General features: G+C 35.0%; 1 protein-coding gene across 1 annotated transcript in view; it reads right to left on the bottom strand.

Annotated features, from left to right (window-relative positions):
• LOC142341487 (nipped-B-like protein scc-2) overlaps positions 1 to 21,796 on the bottom strand; it is a 95,046-nt gene that overhangs the window by 44,969 nt on the left and 28,281 nt on the right. The window contains exons 7-11 of the mRNA XM_075392455.1: positions 20,802 to 21,685; positions 16,409 to 17,041; positions 8,854 to 9,003; positions 8,092 to 8,412; positions 7,642 to 7,740 (exon numbers count right to left, since the gene is read on the bottom strand). Coding sequence (XP_075248570.1) covers positions 7,642 to 7,740; positions 8,092 to 8,412; positions 8,854 to 9,003; positions 16,409 to 17,041; positions 20,802 to 21,685 — 2,087 coding nt within the window. The remainder of the gene's footprint in view (positions 1 to 7,641; positions 7,741 to 8,091; positions 8,413 to 8,853; positions 9,004 to 16,408; positions 17,042 to 20,801; positions 21,686 to 21,796) is intronic.

The following is a 21,796-nucleotide window of genomic DNA, read 5'->3' as shown; positions in this document are numbered from 1 at the left end:
TTTTAGTTGAGCCTTTTTAAAACTATTGACACTGACATAATGACCATCCTATTAAACCAACAAAAATGTTTTGAAAAATAATAGAAAAAAAATAACAGGCAAACTAACTGACAAAAACTGAAATAGCACCTGATATAAGTTACTTTTAGTTGAGCCTTTTTAAAACTATTGACAAAAACTTCTAAGACTTTGTAATACAAGTAGTTTGGAACAATATATTACCATTCGACATACAATTTAACAAAATGTTATCACAAAGAGAAAGCGGAGAAAAAGGAAAGGAAATGACGCCGGACAAAATTGAAAAAAATATATCGTGTGGATCTTTCACCCACCCAGTAAACACTTGTACCAGAAATATTACACAGGTTAAAATATACAAACAAAAAACCTGAAAATTGTATAAATTATTAACATGAGAAGAGCCACGCCTATTTTTTCAAGTGTCACTTCATAAAAGAGATACCCACAGAACAACCGTTATTTAAGAACTGACCAGGACACACAATAGCAAAAAGCAAAGAATCAGAAGAAATAAACAGAAAACTTAAAACACAGAAAATTATCGGCAGCAATTATTTCAGACTTACTCAATTTTGTTCAACAAAAATAACTACGCAAAATTCAATCAACGTGAAAAAACGACATCACTACTAGAAAAACTATATAACTCCCCAAATACCATAAAGAAATCAAATTAATACAAAAACTTCTAAAACGAGTTCAAAACATGGCAAAAATGGTAAGTATAGAAAAAATTTATTGAAAAAAGTTCAGAACCTCGAAAAGGAGCACGTTATCAAAAAAATTTCCCTCCACAAAGTTTCGGCGTGACCAAAATCATCACTTTAAATTCACTTCAAAAAACATTGAAATGTTTGAACAGATCTTTAAAAAAAACATAGCCCAAAAGAATTCCGGAAACGATTTGAAGTAGGCAATTGACCATCTTCACCGACATAATGAAAATCCTATTAAAGCAACAAAAATGTTTTGAAACAATAACAGAAAAAATAACAGGAAAACTAACTGACAAAAATTGAAATAGCACCTGATATAAGTTACTTTTAGTTGCGACTCCGTAACTGACACCGATATTGAAGATTTTTGGTCTGTTAGATTGTAACTAAATGGTTATTGGTAACTAAATTGAAATCCCAGAACAGTAATTTGAGCTGTTACAACGACATCAAATTCTAGATCAGTTACACCCAAGTTCGCTATAGACGATAGACAAACTTACTAATACAACAAAAAAATATTAAAAAAAGCCTGCAGGACTAATATCATTGCTCAGAGCTTCGTTTGAGAGTAATTAACAAAACATTTTGGCAAAATTAAAAATTTTAGAATTTTTTGTATTTTGAGTCAAGCCAGAAAAACCTACAACTCAAACCTTCCAATTATTTTCGTCAATATACACTGTAGTGGGCTATCAAAAAATTTTGCGGAAAGTTATGACAGGATCAATCGAAATTGTTTGAGCAAACATATTTTATAACGGACACACAGATTCACCTCTTTCAATGCTTTCACCGTACAGTTTTCCCCTAAAGTGATTATAAGTGCGGCTTTCTACGGTTTCATTCTTCAAACTAATGCAGCAGCTCAGCTCATTGCTTATAATAGATTAAATTCCAAACGCAGATACAAAATTGTCAACTAACTTAATTCATCCTTTTCCCGAAGCCTCTCATCTTCAGCTAGAAGAACTGCTCCATGTTGTATAACACCAGTTCCCTTAACTCTACATTCGACGAACAGCTTTCTCACTCTCGCAAAAATTGTTAAAAAAATTGATAAACTGCATTTTTCTGTTTTACAATACTACGTTTTCGATGTTCAGTAGCCACTATTTTTTCCATCTTACTCTCCTGTTTCACAAACACTGAGCAGAATAAAACAAAAAGTATTCATTAAAACACAGCTGGCAGATTGTCAGAAAACCCCAAGAGCTTCGTAGTTCTACAGTCTCGAAAAGATAGTAAAAGAAACAGACCAATAAACAAACTTTTTTTAGATTAGTGTTAAGCAATCACTTGACCTTATCTCTTCAAATTCAAGTAAAGAACGGTCAGTTTCAGAGTGTGGAAGTCATTTATGAAAGTGAGGTAAGTCACGTGTGACCAAAAATTAAAACTCGCGAAAGACCAAAATCATCACTTTAATTTGACTTTTAAAAATGTGCGAACAGATCTTTAAAAAACATAGCCCAAAAGAAGTCCGGAAACGAATTGAAGTAGGCAATTGACCATCCTCGCTGATATAATGAACATCCTATTAAACCAACAAAAATGTTTTGAAAAATAATAGAAAAAAATAACAGGCAAACTAACTGACAAAAACTGAAATAGCACCTGATATAAGTTACTTTTAGTTGAGCCTTTTTAAAACTATTGACAAAAACTTCTAAGACCTTGTAATACAAGTAGTTTGGAACAATATATTACCATTCGACATACAATTTAACAAAATGTTATCACAAAGAGAAAGCGGAGAAAAAGGAAAGGAAATGACGCAGGAAAAAATTGAAAAAAATATCTTGTGCATCTTTCACCCACCCAGTTAACACTTGTACCAGAAATATTACACAGGTTAAAATATACAAACGAAAAACCTGAAATTCGTATAAATTATTAACATGAAAAGAGCCACGCCTATTTTTTCAAGTGTCACTTCATAAAAGAGATACCCACAGAACAACCGTTATTTAAAAACCGACCAGGACACACAATAGCAAAAAGCAAAAAATCAGAAGAAATAAAACAAAACTTTAAACACAGAAAATTATCGGCAGCAATTATTTCAGACTTGCTCAATTTTGTTCAACAAAAATAACTACGCAAAATTCAATCAACGTGAAAAACGACAAAACTACTAAAAAAACTATATAACTCCCCAAATACCATAAAGAAATCAAATTAATACAAAAACTTCTAAAACGAGTTCAAAACATGGCAAAAATGGTAAATATAGAAAAATTTTATTGAAAAAAGTTCAGAACCTCGAAAAGGAGCACATTTTCAAAAAATTTCCCTCCATAAAGTTTCGGCGTGACCAAAATCATCACTTTAATTTGACTTCAAAAAACATTAAAATGTTTGAACAGATCTTTAAAAAAACATAGCCCAAAAAAATTCCGGAAACGATTTGAAGTAGGCAATTGACCATCCTCACCGACATAATGAACATCCTATTAAAGCCACAAAAATGTTTTGAAACAATAACAGAAAACATAACAGAAAAACTAACTGACAAAAATTGAAATAGCACCTTATATAAGTTACTTTTAGTTGCGACTCCGTAACTATAGACAAAAATTTCTCAGACCTTGTAATACAAGCAGTTTGGAACAAAATATTACCATTCGACATACAACTTAAAAAAATGTTATCACAAAGAAAAAGCGGAGAAAAAGGAAAGGAAATGACGCAGGACAAAATTGAAAAAAAAATATCTTGTGATCACTCACCCACCCAGTTAACACTTTTACCAGAAATATTACACAGGTTAAAATATATAAAGAGCAAAAAACTTGAAAATTGTATAAATTATTTACATGAAAAGAGCCACGCCAACGTCAAGTGTCACTTCATAAAAGAGATACCCACAGAATAACCGTTATTTAAAAACTGACCAGGACACACAGAAGCAAGAAGCATAAAATCAGAAGAAAAATACAGAAAACCTAAAACACAGAAAAATATCGGCAGATATTATTTCAAACTTACTTGATTTTATTCAACAAAGATAACTAAGCAAAACTTAATCAACGTGAAAGAAAAAAATTTAACTACAACAACAAAATAACTCGCCAAATACCATAAAGAAATTAAAATACTACAAAAACTTCTAAAACAAGTTCAAAACATGGCAAAAATGGTAAATATAGAAAAATTTTAGTGAAGAAAGTTAAGAACCTCGAAAGAGCAGCACGTTATCAAAAAAATTTCGCTTCGCAAAGCCTCGGCGTGACCAAAATCATCACTTTAATTTGACTTCAAAAAGCATAAAAGAGTGTGAACAGATCTTTAAAAAACATAGCCCAAAAGAATTCCGGAAACGAATTGAAGTAGGCAATTGACCATCCTCACTGACATAATGAACATCCTATTAAACCAACAAAAATGTTTTGAAAAATGATAGAAAAAAATAACAAGCAAACTAACTGACAAAAACTGAAATAGCACCTGATATAAGTTACTTTTAGTTGAGCACTTTTAAAACTATTGACAGAAACTTCTAAGACCTTGTATTACAAGTAGTTTGGAACAATATATTACCATTCGACATACAACTTAACAAAATGTTATCACAAAGAGAAAGCGGAGAAAAAGGAAAGGAAATGACGCAGGACAAAATTGAAAAAAATATCTTGAGGACCTTTCACCCACCCAGTTAGCACTTGTACCAGAAATATTACACAGGTTAAAATATACAAAAAAAACCTGAAAATTTTATAAAATATTTACATGAAAAGAGCCGCGCCTATTTTTCAAGTGTCACTTCATTAAAGAGATACCCACAGAACAACCGTTATTTAAAAACTGACCAGAACACACAATAGCAAGAAGCATATAATCAAAAGAAATAAACAGAAAACTTAAAACAGAAAAAAAATCGACAGCAATTATTTCAAACTTACTCAATTTTGTCCAACAAAAATAACTAAAACATTTCACCCCACCGTGTTTCGAACAACTGACCTCCCGCTTGACAACCATATGCACGGCCGACTGTGCTATTTGTCCCTTATTGTTGCTATGATGCAGGTTGGTAATGGTACCACGTATGCTCAAACTTACAGTAGGATCAAAGACAGTTCCGGGAATTATGGCTTGAGCGACGTGTCTGTCTGCAATAAGCGTGTTCATGAAAAAATCGCCAAACGTTGAAATTTGTTCAGTTCTGTCATCAACAGAAAAAATGTCATGAAAGAAAGTTTATTTCGCAGATCATTTTTTGTACTCAATCTTTAGCTTCAACCTGGTTTTGGCATCACTGTAGGGTGCACCAAAACGTAAACCAATTATTGTCGGAAGAATTGCTCTCGAACGAAGGCGATTCAATTTAAATCAAGGGCTGTAGCCTAGATAAAAATTTCTCTATGGGTGCAAAATTATTAGAGCACGCCGGCATTCGAACCATGGACCTCCCTCTTCCCCACCAGAAGCACTGCCCACTCGGCTATCGGGCCTTTCTTGATGCTTTGCTGCAATCAATTTTATTTTAGCAACAAGCTTCATTTCGGAGTGAGAGCAATAGAGATTGCTAAAAAATGAACAAAGCGTGAAAAAGTTAATTGAGAAGTCAAAGAATGTTCTACAAGAAACAGAGCAAAAACGGTCAAGCAAAAAAATTTGCATTAAAAAGACCAACACGTTTACAATAATTGCTGCGAAATTCGTTCGAGAGCAATTAAAAAAATCGATAAAAAAAGACATTACCAATACTCTTCTTCCACTCATAAAAAAACAGCGCCCTAACACATTCCAAATTCTTTGAGTTGTAAAAAGATATCAGGAGAAAGCCAATAATAGCCTCAACTATCACTTTGTGGCAATTAAAAACAAACATTCAAAGCTAAATCTAACCTAACAACCTACTAGTTTCAAACAGAAACCTCATCCTATTTTTAAAAACACTATGATCCATTTCTTCAAAGTGAGAAGCAACAAGCTAAGACCTATAGAATGCCCGAGGAAAAAAATCAAACAACCGAGCGATCGGCAGAATGTTATAGAACAAAACAGTCAAGCGTAGAGCTGATATACGAAAAGAACAACCACAATAATCGATTCAGATTCCGATTGATATCAATTACAAACATAAATCGTTGGATGAATATTTATCAAACGACAGGCTGCGGGTGGGGGTCAATTTAATTTTGAGGGTTCAGCTTTTTATGGGTACAGAAGACCCGGTCAATTAAGGGTCCTTATCCTGCGCCCTCCAGGATAAAAGTCTGAAATCTTATCCACTAAGCCATTAAAGCTCTGCTACTCACCTGCTTACAATCGCCTTTCTTTTAGCAACAAACTTTATTGTGGTACGAGAGCTATTCAGATCACACAAAACTTAAGAAATCAGAGAAAAAGTCACCTGAAAGCAAAAATGCAACAAAGGCCGAGCAGAAATTTGGCACAATTACTTCGAGATCAATTAACAAACATACTCGGCAGATTGCCGAGAAAGAGCCGCTGTTGATTACCATAACCAAGATTGGGATTGAAAGAAGAGAAAAAACTAACTTTCTGTGAATAAACAATCTTAAAGTGCGGACTATTTTAATGTCATTTTGGAGCTGAACAAACTCCTGTTTCGTAGTGAGACAACACAGTGGGTTAGTATCAACACCAATAAGCATTAGAGATGGTAGCTAAGAACGAGCAACTAAGAAGTTCGAGAAACGGACATCTAAAAATGGGCTTTATGGGTTTATCCCGTTTCTATTTCTCATTTCGTTTTTTGATACTCTGCTCATTTTGAATTGCTATTCTGAGCAAATGCTGCCTATAAGCACTTTAAGCAGAATGAGAGAAGAGTAAAACTAGCCTAAAGAAGTCAAAAAGATTCCACGCAAGATTTTGAACTAGCTGTGAACTAAGGTAAAGCGAAAAAAATTTAGTACGACGAAGTAAAAATAAAACATAGCAGGACAAGTCCGCCGTTTTCTCTCTCTACTTTAAAATTAGCAAAAAAAATTCACGCCGCAAAACCACTCGCTTTTTCGCTCCACTTCCTGTTTCGGCATGACCAAAATCACGACCCCAATTTGATTTCAAAAATCATGAAAATATGTTAACAGATAAAAAAAAAGACAGCGCCCGAATACAATTCTTTGAATTGTAAAAAATTAGGAGCACGTGCGGCGTTTACGGCTTTACCGTCATTCGAATAATTGAAAACAGACGATCAAGTTGCAGAATACAGACATTCCTCTTCAAGTTGCAGAAAAACAGGAACGCAATAGCCACCTGGGATAACACTATTAATTAAACACGAGCCGAATAAAATGCTAACTATGTTTGATCATTTCATAATTTTACAATAGTAGCTGAATTGAAAACATAACTAACTAAACGTCGGAAGAATTGCTCTCGAACGTCTAGTGGGAGCTTTAATCAACTGCAGCCTGCTTCAGTCGGGGGGGGGGGGGGGGGGCTAAATGGGACTGAGAAGTTCAAAAGGGGGCTTCAAATAACCACATTAGAGGTTAACATATACCACTATTAAGAGTTAAAGCGAACAATGGCACTATTTTCGGCGCATTTTTCATTTGACTTTGAGTATTAAATTGCCGCCAATTGAGTTCAGCTGCTTGAAGTTGTGATTGAGTTAGATCACGCAAAAAGTCAAGGGCGTAAAATTCACTCGAAAAGTCAAAAGGGTCAAATTTTACATAAAAAAGACACGTTTATACAAGCCGAAGATAATACAGACAAAGAAGACGAAAAAATCAGTTGAAAAAATCATAAATAGATTTATGTACGCATACATTTGACATTTTTCAAATAAGTCGATAATTAATTTCTGCTGACTTTATTTCCTGCTCATTTTTAATCAGTTTAAACCATAGCAAAAATCTGCGTACAATTTTGAAAATCGCTCAATTTCGTGTGAGATCAATTTATCACTCACCCTTGACAATAGGGTGGGATCTGCTTCAACCACAGCAGTGAGACATTTAACCGCTTTCGTTCTTATAGCCACACTCTGTTCCGCCAAAACAGCTATGATCTAAATAAACAAACATCTCTCAACACTTTGAAATTCTGAAAAACGGCAAAGCTCCTTATCTGTGTCGTACTTGTTTCCTTGTTTTTTGTTCTTGGATAGTTTCCGCTACTGGACACCCCCTCCCCCGTGAGTTAAGTACCTCCAGCAATAATATATGTCGCAGTATAGCAGTATATTGATATGTTAACAAAGTGGTTTCTCATATATTCAACCTTAAAGCTGGGACGGGACATACACGCACAAATGATCCGGATTCTCTGACACTTCTGCAGAACCATAGACTTTAAACAATGTTTCAGTTATCTTCAGTCAAAACGGCGGGATTGTTATTAAAGGCAAAAACTAGCATACCTGTCTGAGATACACGTCAAAGCTCTTCATAAAGGGTCTCTCTGAGGCTAAATAGCTGGCAATGAGACAAGCATTCTCATAAGATAAATTCAAATGAGCATTCCTCATACTGGCCACTCCAGAGCCCGGCTTGGCGTGAATGAGCGACAGGAGAAAGTGTTTCTGTTTCTCTGATTCCCTCACTTTCTGCATCAGTTGTGCTGGTGTGTATGATTGGCTTTGAGGGTCACTTTCGTCTGAGCTGTTCAGGAGCTTTGAGCACCTTTCAATTTCCATACGCATGTCTCGGAACCACTGTGCTATGTAGTACCCTTTTGCGTACTAAAAGGCAAAAATATACATAAATTATGGCTAACAACATGCTGTATGACATTTCCTGATATGTCTTAAAAAACATCCTACAAACAATAATTAAATTTCTATTTGAACCCCGGTCCCGGAGGAGCTGCTATGAGCTTGGTTAGTCCTCGCCTTAGTTATTAATCACTACTTGCCATTATTACTATCGATGTTTCAGTCATAACCGGTCATGTTTTAAGATTCAATATACGTTCTTGAACTCTACCGAGGAAACTATATACAATATACAATATAATCCTCGACTCTATCAGTTTCTTCTGTATAAAATTCGTCAGACATAACCGGGCACATTAAAATTTTTAAAGATATAGGCTCATCTACTTGTCTGATTGTCGAAGTCATGCCACGGAGTGAGCTGCCAGATTAAAATTAGGAGGAAAAAAAAAGAAAAATACAACTCACTAAGAGTGAAGGTTCTGTATCTGAGAGATCTTGTAGGTAGTCCAATATCACTCTCTGCAGCTGTTGAGTGAAGCTTTCTTTAGATGCCTTCCCATCTGTCGCTTCTTCCTCGTCTTCGAAATTCACCAGTCCTCGGGATTCTGACTTCAGCTGAAAGAAAAGCTGCTTAAAACAAATGCTTACTCAGTCTTCAACATAACTGAATAAAATGATTTTGAGAACCTTTGTGATCGAAACTACTATCTATTTAGCAAAAACAGCGTGCCATAAAAATGATCCAATTAAATACACGCTATAAACACAGCTTCGATCTTTCTCATTCCACTAAAAGTTGGCGTGGCCTAACTATTTAATTTCTATTTTTAAAATTATGACTTTTGAAATTGTGATAAAACATCTGCTCAAAAGGAAACATAACCGACTAACGTCGGGCGAATTGCTCTTAAACGACCGGCGAGCGGTTGGCTTCGTCAGCAGCTAGCCACGATTCAGTGACCTGAGGGCGCTACCTCTTTATCCCGTTTCTGACGAAAGTCAAATGGGTCAGACGAAAAACAGGCCAAGCAAAAAATTGCATAAACGCGACAAACAGGATTAATATATTTGCTAAAAATTGCTTTTGAGAGCAATTAACAATGATTTCCTAAAAAGTGCCTGTTAGATCATTTACGCCACATAACAGCAGCTGAAGTTCGGCATCGACAAAGAGAGAGATAATACGTGAACGAGAAAAAGAGGAGGAACGGAACCCTAACCGACAGAGAGAGAGAAACCTAAAAAAAAATGAAAAGGGCAAAATTATTTAAAATACTTTCAACTTCGCAATAAAAAAGTTCAAAACCCTTTTTTTCTCGCAAGTTCTGTCAAGTAACCCATCTCCGAGACTTGAAAAGTTTCGTTGGCCAGTAATGGTCGTTAAACTCAGAAAAGGACAAAAATTATTGAAAAATTTTGGAAAAAATTGCAAATTTCTACAGTCTTGCTAAAATTCAAGACATTAACATCTTAAGAACCATTTCATTGTTTCAAAAGACTATTCGTTATCCCTGTTTCAAGCCTTAAATAGTTTCACTGGCTCATAAAGATCCATACACTTAGAACATAAAAATTTTCCAAAAACTCGAAAAGTTTAAATTTTATCCAAAAATATACTTAAACTGGAGTCATGAAAAAAGTTGATCACCATCTCATTAACTCTAGAAACTATGCAGCAGCTTATTATCAAATCTTTGAGGAGGTCCCAGGGCTTCTGGTTCCGGAAAAAATTTAAAAAAGCATGAAATAATTACAAACATTTTTAAAAATTGCATAAATTTGTGATATTAAAATTTTGAAGAACATTCCACTACATCTATAAAAAATGCAGTAACATATTATCAAACCCTAGATGAGGTTCCGTGGCCCTTGAGGCTAGAGAAACTTCAAAAAAGGACAAAAATTGAAAAAGTTGCAAACTTTTTAAAAAATTGCGAAAACCTGTGATATTAAAAAGTTGAAATAATCCATGACCAAAAAAGAGTTTCCAGTAACTTATTATCAAACTCTAACGGAGGTTTTCTGACCCTTAAGGCTCAAAAAACCTGAATAATGACTAAATGTCCAAAAATTGAACAAATGGCAAAAATTGTCAAAATATGCTAAAATTCGTGATGTTAAAATCTTGCAAGACATTTCATTTGATCTACAAATTATACACTAACCTCAAATCCTTGACGAGGGTCCTTGGTTCTTGAGCCTGAAATAATTTAGGACTACAAAAAATTTCAAAAAGAATCTTAAAAAAAACAAGTTTTATCAAAGAATTGCTAAATTTTGTGACATTAAAAAGATGAAAAACTATTCCATGGCCAGAAAAAAAATTGTCAGTAACTTATTATCAAAACCCTTAGGATATTTTCTGGCCCCTGAGTCTGGAAAGACCTGAATGAGGAAAACAAATGTCAAAAAATTTGAAAAAAAATTGACGTTTTGTCAAAAAAAAGCTAAATTCGTGATGTTAAAATGTTGAAACCATTCCATTACCACTAGAAACTATGCAGTAACATATTATTAAACCCTAGAGGAGATTCTTTGACAGCTAGGGCTAATAAAAATAAAAGAATGTTGAAAATGTTCAAAAAGCTTGAAAAAAATTGCAAAATAGTATAAATTTGCGTTTTTAGCAAGCGGTTGTTCGTCAGTAGATAGACAAAAGGTGGGGGGGGGGGGGGGTCACTGGGGGCTGATGGGGAGAGTGGAGAAACAGCGCGGTTGGGGGTGGGGGCAATAGTGGGGGGTCAATTGTGGGGATGTCTTTGTCCTCAGGCTCTAAGAAGAACATCCCTTCACACCATAAGTATAGGAATAAGTCTCCAAAACAGTCTGAGCTGAAACAGAGCTGAAATGCTCTAAGAGCACTTAATGCCCGCTGAGCGCTGCCTGTTTATCCCGTTTTTGAGGGCGAACAGTCAAAAGCGTCAGACGAAAAATCGGTCAGGCGAAAAATCGCATAAAAAAGACCGACAGGACTAATATAATTGCTACAAACTTCGTTTGAGAGCAATTAATCATAGAAACGAAACCCATTAAGGTCAGGCAAATTGCTCTCAAGCGACTGGCGTGCGGTTGGCTTTGTCAGTAGCTAGCTGCGGCTTAGGGAGGCTAAATTAAGCATAATTGAGGGTGGGGGTGAGTGCGTGTGGTGTGCAGGGTTACGCGTGTGAAGTGAAATGATTGGGTGTTATGCCTGTTAAACTGCTTCGGTAAATCGCATACTTAGACACTAGTAAGCCGTAAGAATATATGAAAACTTAATGACCCTCGCGAGAAAAACCAGATAACGTCAGACTAAAAAAAGGTCAAGCAAAAAATCGCACAAGAAAGAGCTCAGGACTAATATAATTGCAAGAAACTTCGTTTGAGAGCAATTAAAAATATAAGTGGCAGGGATTTTATGGACTTAATACCCGCGGAAACATTGCCAAAGTTTTAATGAGCCCAGTCTTTCCGTTGTGCTAATTTCAACAGTACTATTCGCAGCTCTTAGGGGTCTTTCCCATTATAGCCCCCCCCCCCAGCTTAGTGGTCAGATAACCTATAGCCCCCCCCCCCAACCATGGTAAATATACCATAATGGGGGGGCTACAATTTCATGGGGGGGCTATAATGGGAAAGACCCGCTCTTAGATATGCTAAAATCAAGTTCTATTTATTGCAATAAAATCACTCAAAATTTGGATGGGCATAATAAAAATTTGCCACTAAATCTTTAACAAAATCAACGGTTTAAAAATGAGGAACACCAGAAGCTTTGAATATTGCACTGCTCTCAACAGTTCAAACGCTAAAATTTTTTTAAAAGCTGCTTTTCATTTCGCATTCTGAAAAATTTGAAAAAATATCTGATTATCAGCTATCAACTTTTTTAATAAGAAAAACAGAAATAAGTCAGAGCTTGTTCCTCTTTAAAGGTTGCCAGTTGTGCCCAGTGTCTATCTTATAATTTCCATTACAATCCGTTGGTTTAAACGGATGGAGGAGCTGAAGATGAACTATTCTTGTTTTTATTGCCGCAAACTGGCACAATTCGAAAAGTTGGGAGATATTCGGGAACTACCAAATTTACTGCATTTTTATTTCAACTGCTGAACTCCGCAGTTGGGAAATAAGCAAACTAATATATTAAGATCAACTTGAAAAGAGTAAAATAAAGGGATAAAATGCTTAAAAACATGACCCGGACCCTCTAGAGTTGCCCCCCGAAAATCTTCTTTAACTTATTAAGAGCTATTTTTTAAGACGCAGATGGAAAAAAATGTTGGACCAATGAGTTAACTCAAAAACAGAATAAAAATACGCCAGAAAATCTGAAAACAGCAGGTCACAAGTTTTTCTTTTCAACATTTTTTGCCTAAGAACATGTGGTGAAACTGACATATCAAAACATACCCGGCAGATTGCCGGAAAATAGCCGCCGTTGATTCCAATAAGCATGATTGGGATTGAAAGAATAGAAGATATCTAAAAAAAGATTTTTGTACAAAAACATTTTTTAAGTCCGATTTATTTTGATGGCATTTCGTAGTTGAACATACTTCTGTTTCTTAGAGAGAGGCTACAGGGGCTACTATCAATACCAATAGGCATAAGAGATGGTAACTAAGACATAGGAACGACGTTCAGATAGCGGGCATCTAAAATTGGGCTTTATGGGTTTATCCCATTTCTATTTCAGACTTCAATTTTTTATTCTGACTCTGTTCATTTTGAATTGCTTTGCTGAGCAACTGATGTTCAAATTCACTTTTAGCAGAATGAGAGAAGAGAAAAACTATCCTAGAGAAGTCAAAAATATTTCACGCAAAATGCTGAAAAGGCGGCAAAATGGTAACGCGAAAAAAGTTTGAAGTAAAAAAAATAGGAGCGCTATAATAGCCGGCTGAAAAGATGAGGGCGGCTATTAATCATAATAAAAATTTTAGAATTCGGGTAAAATGAATAAGAAAACGTTCATGAAGTTATCAATGCCAATTAAAAACTAAGAAGAAACTTTGAACAGTTAACTAAAATAGCGTGTTCAATTTAATACTAGAGAATTCTTTGAATTAGGGACCTTTATTGCTCATGACACTTTCTCTGACCTTCAACTAAGTTAAATTAAAAAGAGGCAAAAAAATTTCTGTTAAAACTTGTCTACAGAAAAAAATCTATTACAAGCAGCGTTCACTGCATATGGAATGCTTTGACCTAAAAACTCTCAATGGAACAAAAGTTATGGAAAACCAAATGAGCACAACACATTTTTTAAATTACTTTAAGTCTTGTAAATCTTAGCACGCAAATGTTTTAAATACTCTGGAGGTTGAGAAATTTTGACTTTTGCAGCCGATGTGCGAGAACAAAATATAACTACACTCAATATTCAGCTTACAAAGCTATAAAAGAATCTTTTGGATTCTGAAAAAAAAACAAATTTTTTATTTCTAAAAGTTTATATTGCTTCAGATCACTCAAATTTTCTGAACGTATTTAAAGCCTTCAAAGAGACATGCCTTAAAGCTTCAAAGAATTTCTCAGAAAGAAATGCAATAATTTGCTCGTCTTCCACTGCAGTAGCTTAGATTTCTTCAAAAAGTTTGACCAAGTGTGAAATATAGAAAACGTGCAGCACGGTTACTTCTACGAAGAAAAATAGTTTAAAATTTTTGTCCTGAAGCTGTTTTTACTATTTCTTACTATAAGCAAAAATCGGGTTCTAAGTTCTACAAATTTTGTTTTAGAGATATTAATACACCCAAGAATTACAGCTTATGATAGGTCGGTCACCGAATAAAAAAATACCCAGTAGATTGTCGGAAAATAGCCACCGTTGATTCCCACATCCAAGATTGGGAGTGAAAGAAGAGTAATGAAAAAATGATTTTTTTGTGCAAACAGTTTTAAAGTGCGAGCTATTTTGATGTCATTTTGGAGCTGAAAAACTCCTGTTACGTAATGAGACGACACAGGGGTTAGTATCAATACCAATAAGCATTAGAGAGTAACAGGAATCTAAAATTGGGCTTATGGGTTTCTATCCCGTTTCTATTTCTGATTTCTATTTCTGACACTGACTTTGTTCAATTTGAATTGCTTTGCTGAGCAACTGCTGTCCAAAAATACTTTTAGCAGAATGACAGAAGAGTGAAACTAGCCTAGAAGTCAAAATGATCTCACGCAAAATGTTGAACAAACTGTGAACTAAGTTAAAGCAAAAATATAGCAATCAAAAATTTTTTGTCTCTGGTGTTCTGTCATGTAAACCATCTGCAAGACTTGTTGGTCAATACAGATCCTTAAACTCAGAAAATGACAAAAAATTTCAAAAAATTTAAAAACAATCGCAAATTCTAACAAAATCTTGCTAAAATTCGTGATAATAATACCTTTCGAACAAATTCATTGTCTCCAGAGACTATCCAGTATCCCTATGTCAAGGCTTAAACAATTTCATTTGCTCATAAAGATCAATAAATCTGGAACATGATAATAATTTCGAGAAAAGTTCACAATTTAAATTCTTATCAAAAAATTGCTGAACTCGTGTTAATAAAATAATGATAATCAATTCATTACCTCTATCAACTACGCAGTAACTTATTATCAAACCCTAGAGGAGGCTCCTGGGCCCATGGTGTCAGAAAACTAAGAAAATCAAAAATTTTCAAAAACAAAATAAAAACATAGAATAACTGCTAAAATTCGTGATATTAAATAAATATTACATCTATTTAATTGCAACAAGAAACTATTCAGTAATCAATTATCAAAGCCTAGAGGCGATTCCTTGGCCCTTGAGATAGAGAAACCTAAAAAATTGCAAAAATTTTCAAAACATACCCGGCAGAATGCCGGAAAATAGCCGCCGTTGATTCCAATAAGCATGATTGGGATTGAAAGAATAGAAGATATTGAAAAAAAAAGATTTTTGTACAAAAACATTTTTTAAGTCCGAATTATTTTGATGGCATTTCGTAGTTGAACATACTTCTATTTCTTAGAGAGAGGCTACAGGGGCTACTATCAATGCCAATAAGCATTAGAGATGGTAACTAAGACTTATAGGAATGGGTTTATCTTTGATTTTTTTATACTTCGATTTTTTTATACTGACTCTGTTCATTTTGAATTGCTTTGCTGAGCAACTGATGTTCAAATTCACTTCTAGCAGGATGAGAAAAGAGAGAAACTAGCCTAGAGCAGTCAAAAAGATTTCACGCAAAATGTCGAAAAAGAGGCAAAATGGTAAAGCAAAAAAAAAAATTCGACGAAGCAAAAAAAATAGGAGCGCTATAATAGCCGGCTGAGACGATGAGGGCGGCTATTAAAAAAATTAAAATTGCAAAAATTAGTATAAATTTGCGTGCTTATGTTTGGAGTATCAAAACATATAGCTCTGAAAATTGTCATAGAAATTAATTATGTCTTGCAAAAGACCTTTTTCAAAATTTACAAGCCTCAATTTAGTCTGGTCCAACAAAAAAATCGAATAAATAACGAAGAAACGCAAAAAAAATTGCAACATTTTGGGCTCAAAAACTCCTAAGAATGACCTTTTAACCTTGAATTAGGGCCTTCCTAGTAGCTTCACCAATCTGAGCACTTGAAGGACCTCTAATGAAACTTTATGACTACAGGCTTCTAATGAAATTTTATGTCCGCTGACCTTTACCTGTTTAACCCATTTTGAATGCTCAGTCATGAAAAAAGGCGTAAAAACAACATCTTACAAAAAAAGACAGCACCAATACAATCCAATACTTGGATTGTAAAAAAAAGCACTATAATATAGCCGGCTGATAAGCTGAGGCGACCACTAATAAACCGAGCAATAAAACTACATTTTCACTTACCTTTTGAGTTCTGTTTATCGTATTCTGTGTAACAATCTCGAAATAATCTCTCCTAAATAATCTTGAAGCATCAACTCCACAAAAACAGGCTGAATAGAGCGGTCTGCATTTTTTTAAATTAGAACAGCGGTTAAAGTAATGCACTAAGGAGAAAAGTCGAAAAGTAACTCAGAAGAATTTCCAACCTCTTTGATTACATTCTCGATGTCTTGTCGGCTGCACTTGCTCGTTACCGCATCCTTCCTCAATCTTGCTGCAATCACGCCTAGGTAATCCAAACATGCTACTCTCAGCGCCGTGTCTGATCCTTTGGCTGTGAAATGGTAATTTAACAATCTTCCCAGTAACGACAATGCTACTTCACTAGCAGGCCATTCAGGTTTATTAACTGTCGTGAGCAGATCCTGGACAAAGTTCTCAAAAAGCGGTCTGAAATCTTCTTCGCTCTTGGTAGTACATTTTGTCAGAAATACGCTAAGGAACGTTTGCGCTGTCCGAAACGACTCAGCTGAACAATTATTCAAAATGACATCAATGTCCAGGTTTTGAGAACTTGACTCTGGTTTGGTAGCTGTAGAGCGTTCTCCAGCAATAGCGGCAGTGGCTGATTGGTTGACGAAGTTCTCGAGTTCCGCCTGGCTTGGAAGGGCAATTACACTTTGTATAAGTTGGAGGACGAGTGCCGTTACCATTTGTATGTGCTCGTCTTCAGTCAGACGGAAAGGGCGCAGACTTCGCTTCGAGGAAGGAAGACGAGAGAGGGATGAAAACATCTCTTGGAAGATAAGTTGACGATGCTTGCTGTACCTCGCGAACACCTTAAATGACGAATATGATGAATGATAAGCAAAACTGTCAGGTATGTTTTCGAATGTCTGATGGCTTTTCGAGAGATCCACAGTACATGAAGACAGTGCACTTCTAATTTCTTAAGATTAATCCTTGCATCGTATTAGCATTCAACACCAATACCCTAAGAAACACTGTAACCTTCCGTAGATTGTAACCTCAAAAATGGATAATTTTTGTTCCGACCCACTTTAGTGGGGGGAGGAACTATATACTCAAATGCGTTTTTTTGTTCAGTCCATTTTGATCGATCGATATAATCATCGTAGAGAGCGGTCAGTTGTATCATAAGACAGCCCGTCCTGCGTAGAATATAGAATTAAAAAGATTTTTTAAATTAATTTTCGCTTTTTGCAGGGAGTTATTGAGGTTTAAAGTTTTGTGAATAGTAGACGATAATCCGTTGTTTTTATTCACATTTTCCGTATTTTTGACCAAATTTTCGTAATTTTTGCTAAAACTCGTTGTAATTGTTAACGGTAGTGTTATTCATTTTACCTTGAAAGATAGAGGAGGGTTGCTGAACTGTTCTATCCGAGTTTTTTGGCTAGAATTTACGGTAATTTTTCCAAATGCGACTTTTCGTCAAAAATGGAACCAAATAAGCAATTTTAGTCCACTTTCTTTAAAATTGCTGGTAGACAACTCAAAAGTGCAGTCACATTCTTGAGAAGATCAAAAAAGAGCTACGTGTACTCCCGCTCGCATTAAGAGTCTTCTGGAACAATTATGCCATTTTTGGCAAATTTAAACTCAATAATTATACAAAAAGCATTATATTTTTGATAATGAAAAACTTTAAAATTAAAACATTTCGCAATCATTCGAATAATTAAGTGCTTTCATAGCTCCGCAACGAAATCAGGGCTGATCTCGATCACACCATGGATCCTTACGGTTAAAAAAACTTATAACGCGTACAAAAAAATGGGACGCGTACTTTTTTAAAACTTCGCATTTAAATTTTATTATTTAAATCACTGTCAGGAATTTCAAATCAGGGCTCAATTATTGACACATACTATTTATAAAAATACATACTATTTACCCAATGAACATATATTATGGTTTCAGAGTTATAATCATGGTTTTTAAGGCTCTGGACAATCGTTTTCGTAAAATTTCAAGGAACTCTTGTTTTGCTTTAACTTTTATAATTATTGTAGTCCAATAACTTAGTCTCCCCAATCAAATATCCAAATGCACTTTTTAAAAGGTATAAAAGAACGTAGACAATGCCTTCAGTTGTTGTCTAATATCTCTTATGGCTTTAAATTTGTTTGGTTTAAGAAACTATAGGTGAATTTTTGATTTTTGCAAGTATTATATATTATTTCTCTCAACTTCTGGCGTAGTCTCAAAAAAAAACTGGCGTAAACCCATTTCCTGTGACTGACAAAATTACCGTATGTAACGATTTTATATTAACTAAGGTTTTCTTGGTTTTGATACAGTTTTTAGTTTTTTTTTAGCATAATTGCTTATTTTATAAGTTCATTTCATTTCCTTATCAAATTATCACGTTATTGACAGGTCCATTTGAAGGAACGCATAGATGGGAAAAAGCACAGCGTTGAAAAAGGCATATTTGAATCTGTTTTCATTTTGTTGAATAGTTTATGCCTTCGGGCTGAGACACAGTTCTCTCGCAATATTAAATGGATTTTTTTTTATTTTTGCCTTTGTTTGTCTCTTTTTTTGTTGTTTCACGACAAATACCCGATAACGATAGGTCTCAATTGCTTCTCCAGGAAGTACAAAGAAACTATTTCAATATTTCAGTTTATAGCAATTTGTTTTAATGACTCAAATTAACTTTTGAAAAAAAAGATTTTTTCAACAGTCACCCCTTTGCTTTCATTTTTGTCAATATTTAACCCAATCTCACTAAAAAGAAGTCTCAACTACTTTTTATTTAAATATTATTTTTTTGGTTGGTTATATGTCTTGAATGATGGCTTCGAGCATTTAGTTTAAAAAGTTTCGAGATTTCTACATTGATTAATTGTTGGGTTTCCTTTTGTTGTCATTTCTACCTAGTCCTTTCATCAGGAAGACTCGTTGATGGTCAGATGAGAAACAAGTGATAATAAAGAGTTCTTGGAGATAACATCTTGACCTTCAGCGCTTTGAATCTTTAGGCAGATAACATTTTATAGCGCCTTGAACACCGTGGTGTCGTAAAACTGTTTGCAAAGTTTTGGCTTCTGCCTGTAAATGTTGTTATTTTGTAGTCTCGTTTTTCGGTCGATTTGTAGCTTAGTCCCTGTAAAAACCTGGTCATAACCCGTTTCCAGTGAGCTATATATTAATTTTTATAACAGTTTTAGTTTGAACCATTCGTTTCTCGGCTTTGTTACTCCTGTTACTACGAGATTCAATTCAACTCAATTCAATTACCTCAAAGTCAAAAATTCAATTCAACACTTCGCGAAAATGGAAGCAAAGCCTTTAAAACAATAAACTTGTAACTAAGAGCGTAAAAATATTCAATTACGCAATGTGTAAAAGCCAATGGTACCTAACAATAGTTCTATAATATAAAAAGAAAACAAAAAATTCCTTAAATTGTACATTATACATATATATATATATATATATATATATATATATATATATGTGTGTACAATTTAAAGAATTTTTTTGCTTTCTTTTTATATTATAGAACTATTGTTAGGTAGCATTGGCGTTGAAATATTGCGTAATTGAATATTTTTAATGCCCTTAGTGACAAGTTTATGGTTTTTAAAGGCTTCACTTCCATTTTCGCGAAAAGTTGAATTGAATTTTTAACTTTACCGGTATTTTTTCTTCTTTTTGTGGTCGTATGACGTACACTGGCTAATGACAGGTCTCAACTGCTTCCTATGGAGATAAAAAAAATGAACATTTTAGTGATTTCGGTTAATATCTATTGATATTATTCACTTTGAAATTAATTGTTTCCAAAAATAGAAACGTATTTTTGAACTTCCACCCTTTGCTCTTATATTGCGGACCTGTTACCTGGTCGCATTGAGGACAGTTCCCATCGCTTTTCTAATGAATAATAGGTAAATTTGTTCTTTTAAGGTTTTATCTGATGCTAGTTTGATTTCGTTTTAATTTTTTTAAATATAGACATCGAGTTTTGGTCGTAAATAATGTTTGTTTTTTGATGTTTATTATCGTCTTTTCTAGTAGTCCTATTTGAAAATTTTTCATTGGAGCTCTAAAATTATTTTATTTCATTAGTGGTTTGTTGAACGATATGTATGTTTTTCAAAGTTTTCAATCTCTTCAGCATTTGGGAGCCAATTAAGTCAAGAATGTGGATGAGCGGGGTCGGAACATTGTGCGTACGCACATAACCGAGCCACCTTGTACGCCTTTATTTTTTTACAAACAAATTGCAATGGAGAGTTCAAAGTTTTCTATCTCTTCAGCATTTGGTAGCCAATTAAGTCGAGAATGTGGATGAGCGGGGTCGGAACATTGTGCGTACGCACATAACCGAGCCTCCTTGTACGCCTTTATTTTTTTTACAAACAAATTGCAATGGAGAATTCCGCCATTCATTTAGGCTATACAAATCATTATCAGTGCAAAACAGCACTTATTTGTTCCAATATCGTCACGAATATTTGTTCACAGTAGTGGGGGCGGAAGAGGAAACGGTTTTGAATTATTATTTTTTGGATAATGCAAGATTTCATTGAAACTGATTCAACTATACAGAGCAAGACTTACCGTCGTAATAAGCCTGAGAGTTGCCAGTTGAAGCTCACTGATGTTCTCCACAAAGAAAACACAGATTGCCAAAGAAGATACTTGGAGAACAATTGTGTCTGTCATAACTTGGACAGAAAACAAGTCCGATAGGAGAACTATAACCTCGCAGAACCTGTTGTACAGTCCCAAGATTCCTTTCTCTTTAACTGCCGCAACTTTGGCCCGTTTCGCCTTTATGCTTGCATCACCCTTCTCTTTATCTTCTTTCGATATGCGGTATATTGGGTCAAATTCTGGAAATATTGTATTGATAAATTGGTAATGAAGAAACTTAATCATAGTTTCGAAAAGCTCTTCCATGTACACACGTTTTGGCATGTTCGGGGCAGTAAGAACCGTCAAAGCTAGTAACGATGCCTCAGCAGCTCTCCAGACCCTCTCGAGAACCATTTCACGCCACGCATCTTTGTTCTTTTCAGCGGCAGCGCCGAGTGCCTGGCGTGACTTACTGGACAATGCCAGTTTGGTTCCATCTCTGATATTATGCTCTAATACCGATAGTAGTTTGGTGAGTTTTTCTACAGGAATAACGTTCATTATTTCCGCTTCTTTCAACTTTGAACACTCCGTTGTGAGCTCAGTTAGAATTGCACGTTTGACTTGCAGTTCAGGTGGACACGAGAAGCTGTCTGTGTCTGGGACATTGGAATCAGCAGTCGATGACTCCTCGGATGCTTCATTGTCTTCATCGTTGGAATCTGAGTTCTGTCGATGTTTCTTTTTCTTCTTTGAGGTTTTCGAGGGCACATTTGATGATTTGGACAGGTATGCTTCATCAACGGACTCCAGAAGACTGTCCAGGAGTTGCGCACATCGTTTGAACTCGGAGGAATCTTTAATTTCTAAAAAAATATTGTTAATTGCCAAATTTCGTGAAATGCTTTATTTCGCACAAAGCTGACATCAAAAAGCTGACAATAGTTCGAACCAAGCTGGTTTATTAAATATATGAC

The sequence above is a fragment of the Convolutriloba macropyga genome, chromosome 6 (genome assembly GCF_964194025.1).
Source record: "Convolutriloba macropyga chromosome 6, txConMacr16.3, whole genome shotgun sequence".
Classification (NCBI taxonomy): Eukaryota; Metazoa; Xenacoelomorpha; order Acoela; family Convolutidae; genus Convolutriloba; species Convolutriloba macropyga.
Note: the sequence above shows the minus strand (reverse complement) of the source record. Positions and strands in the feature narration are given on the sequence as shown.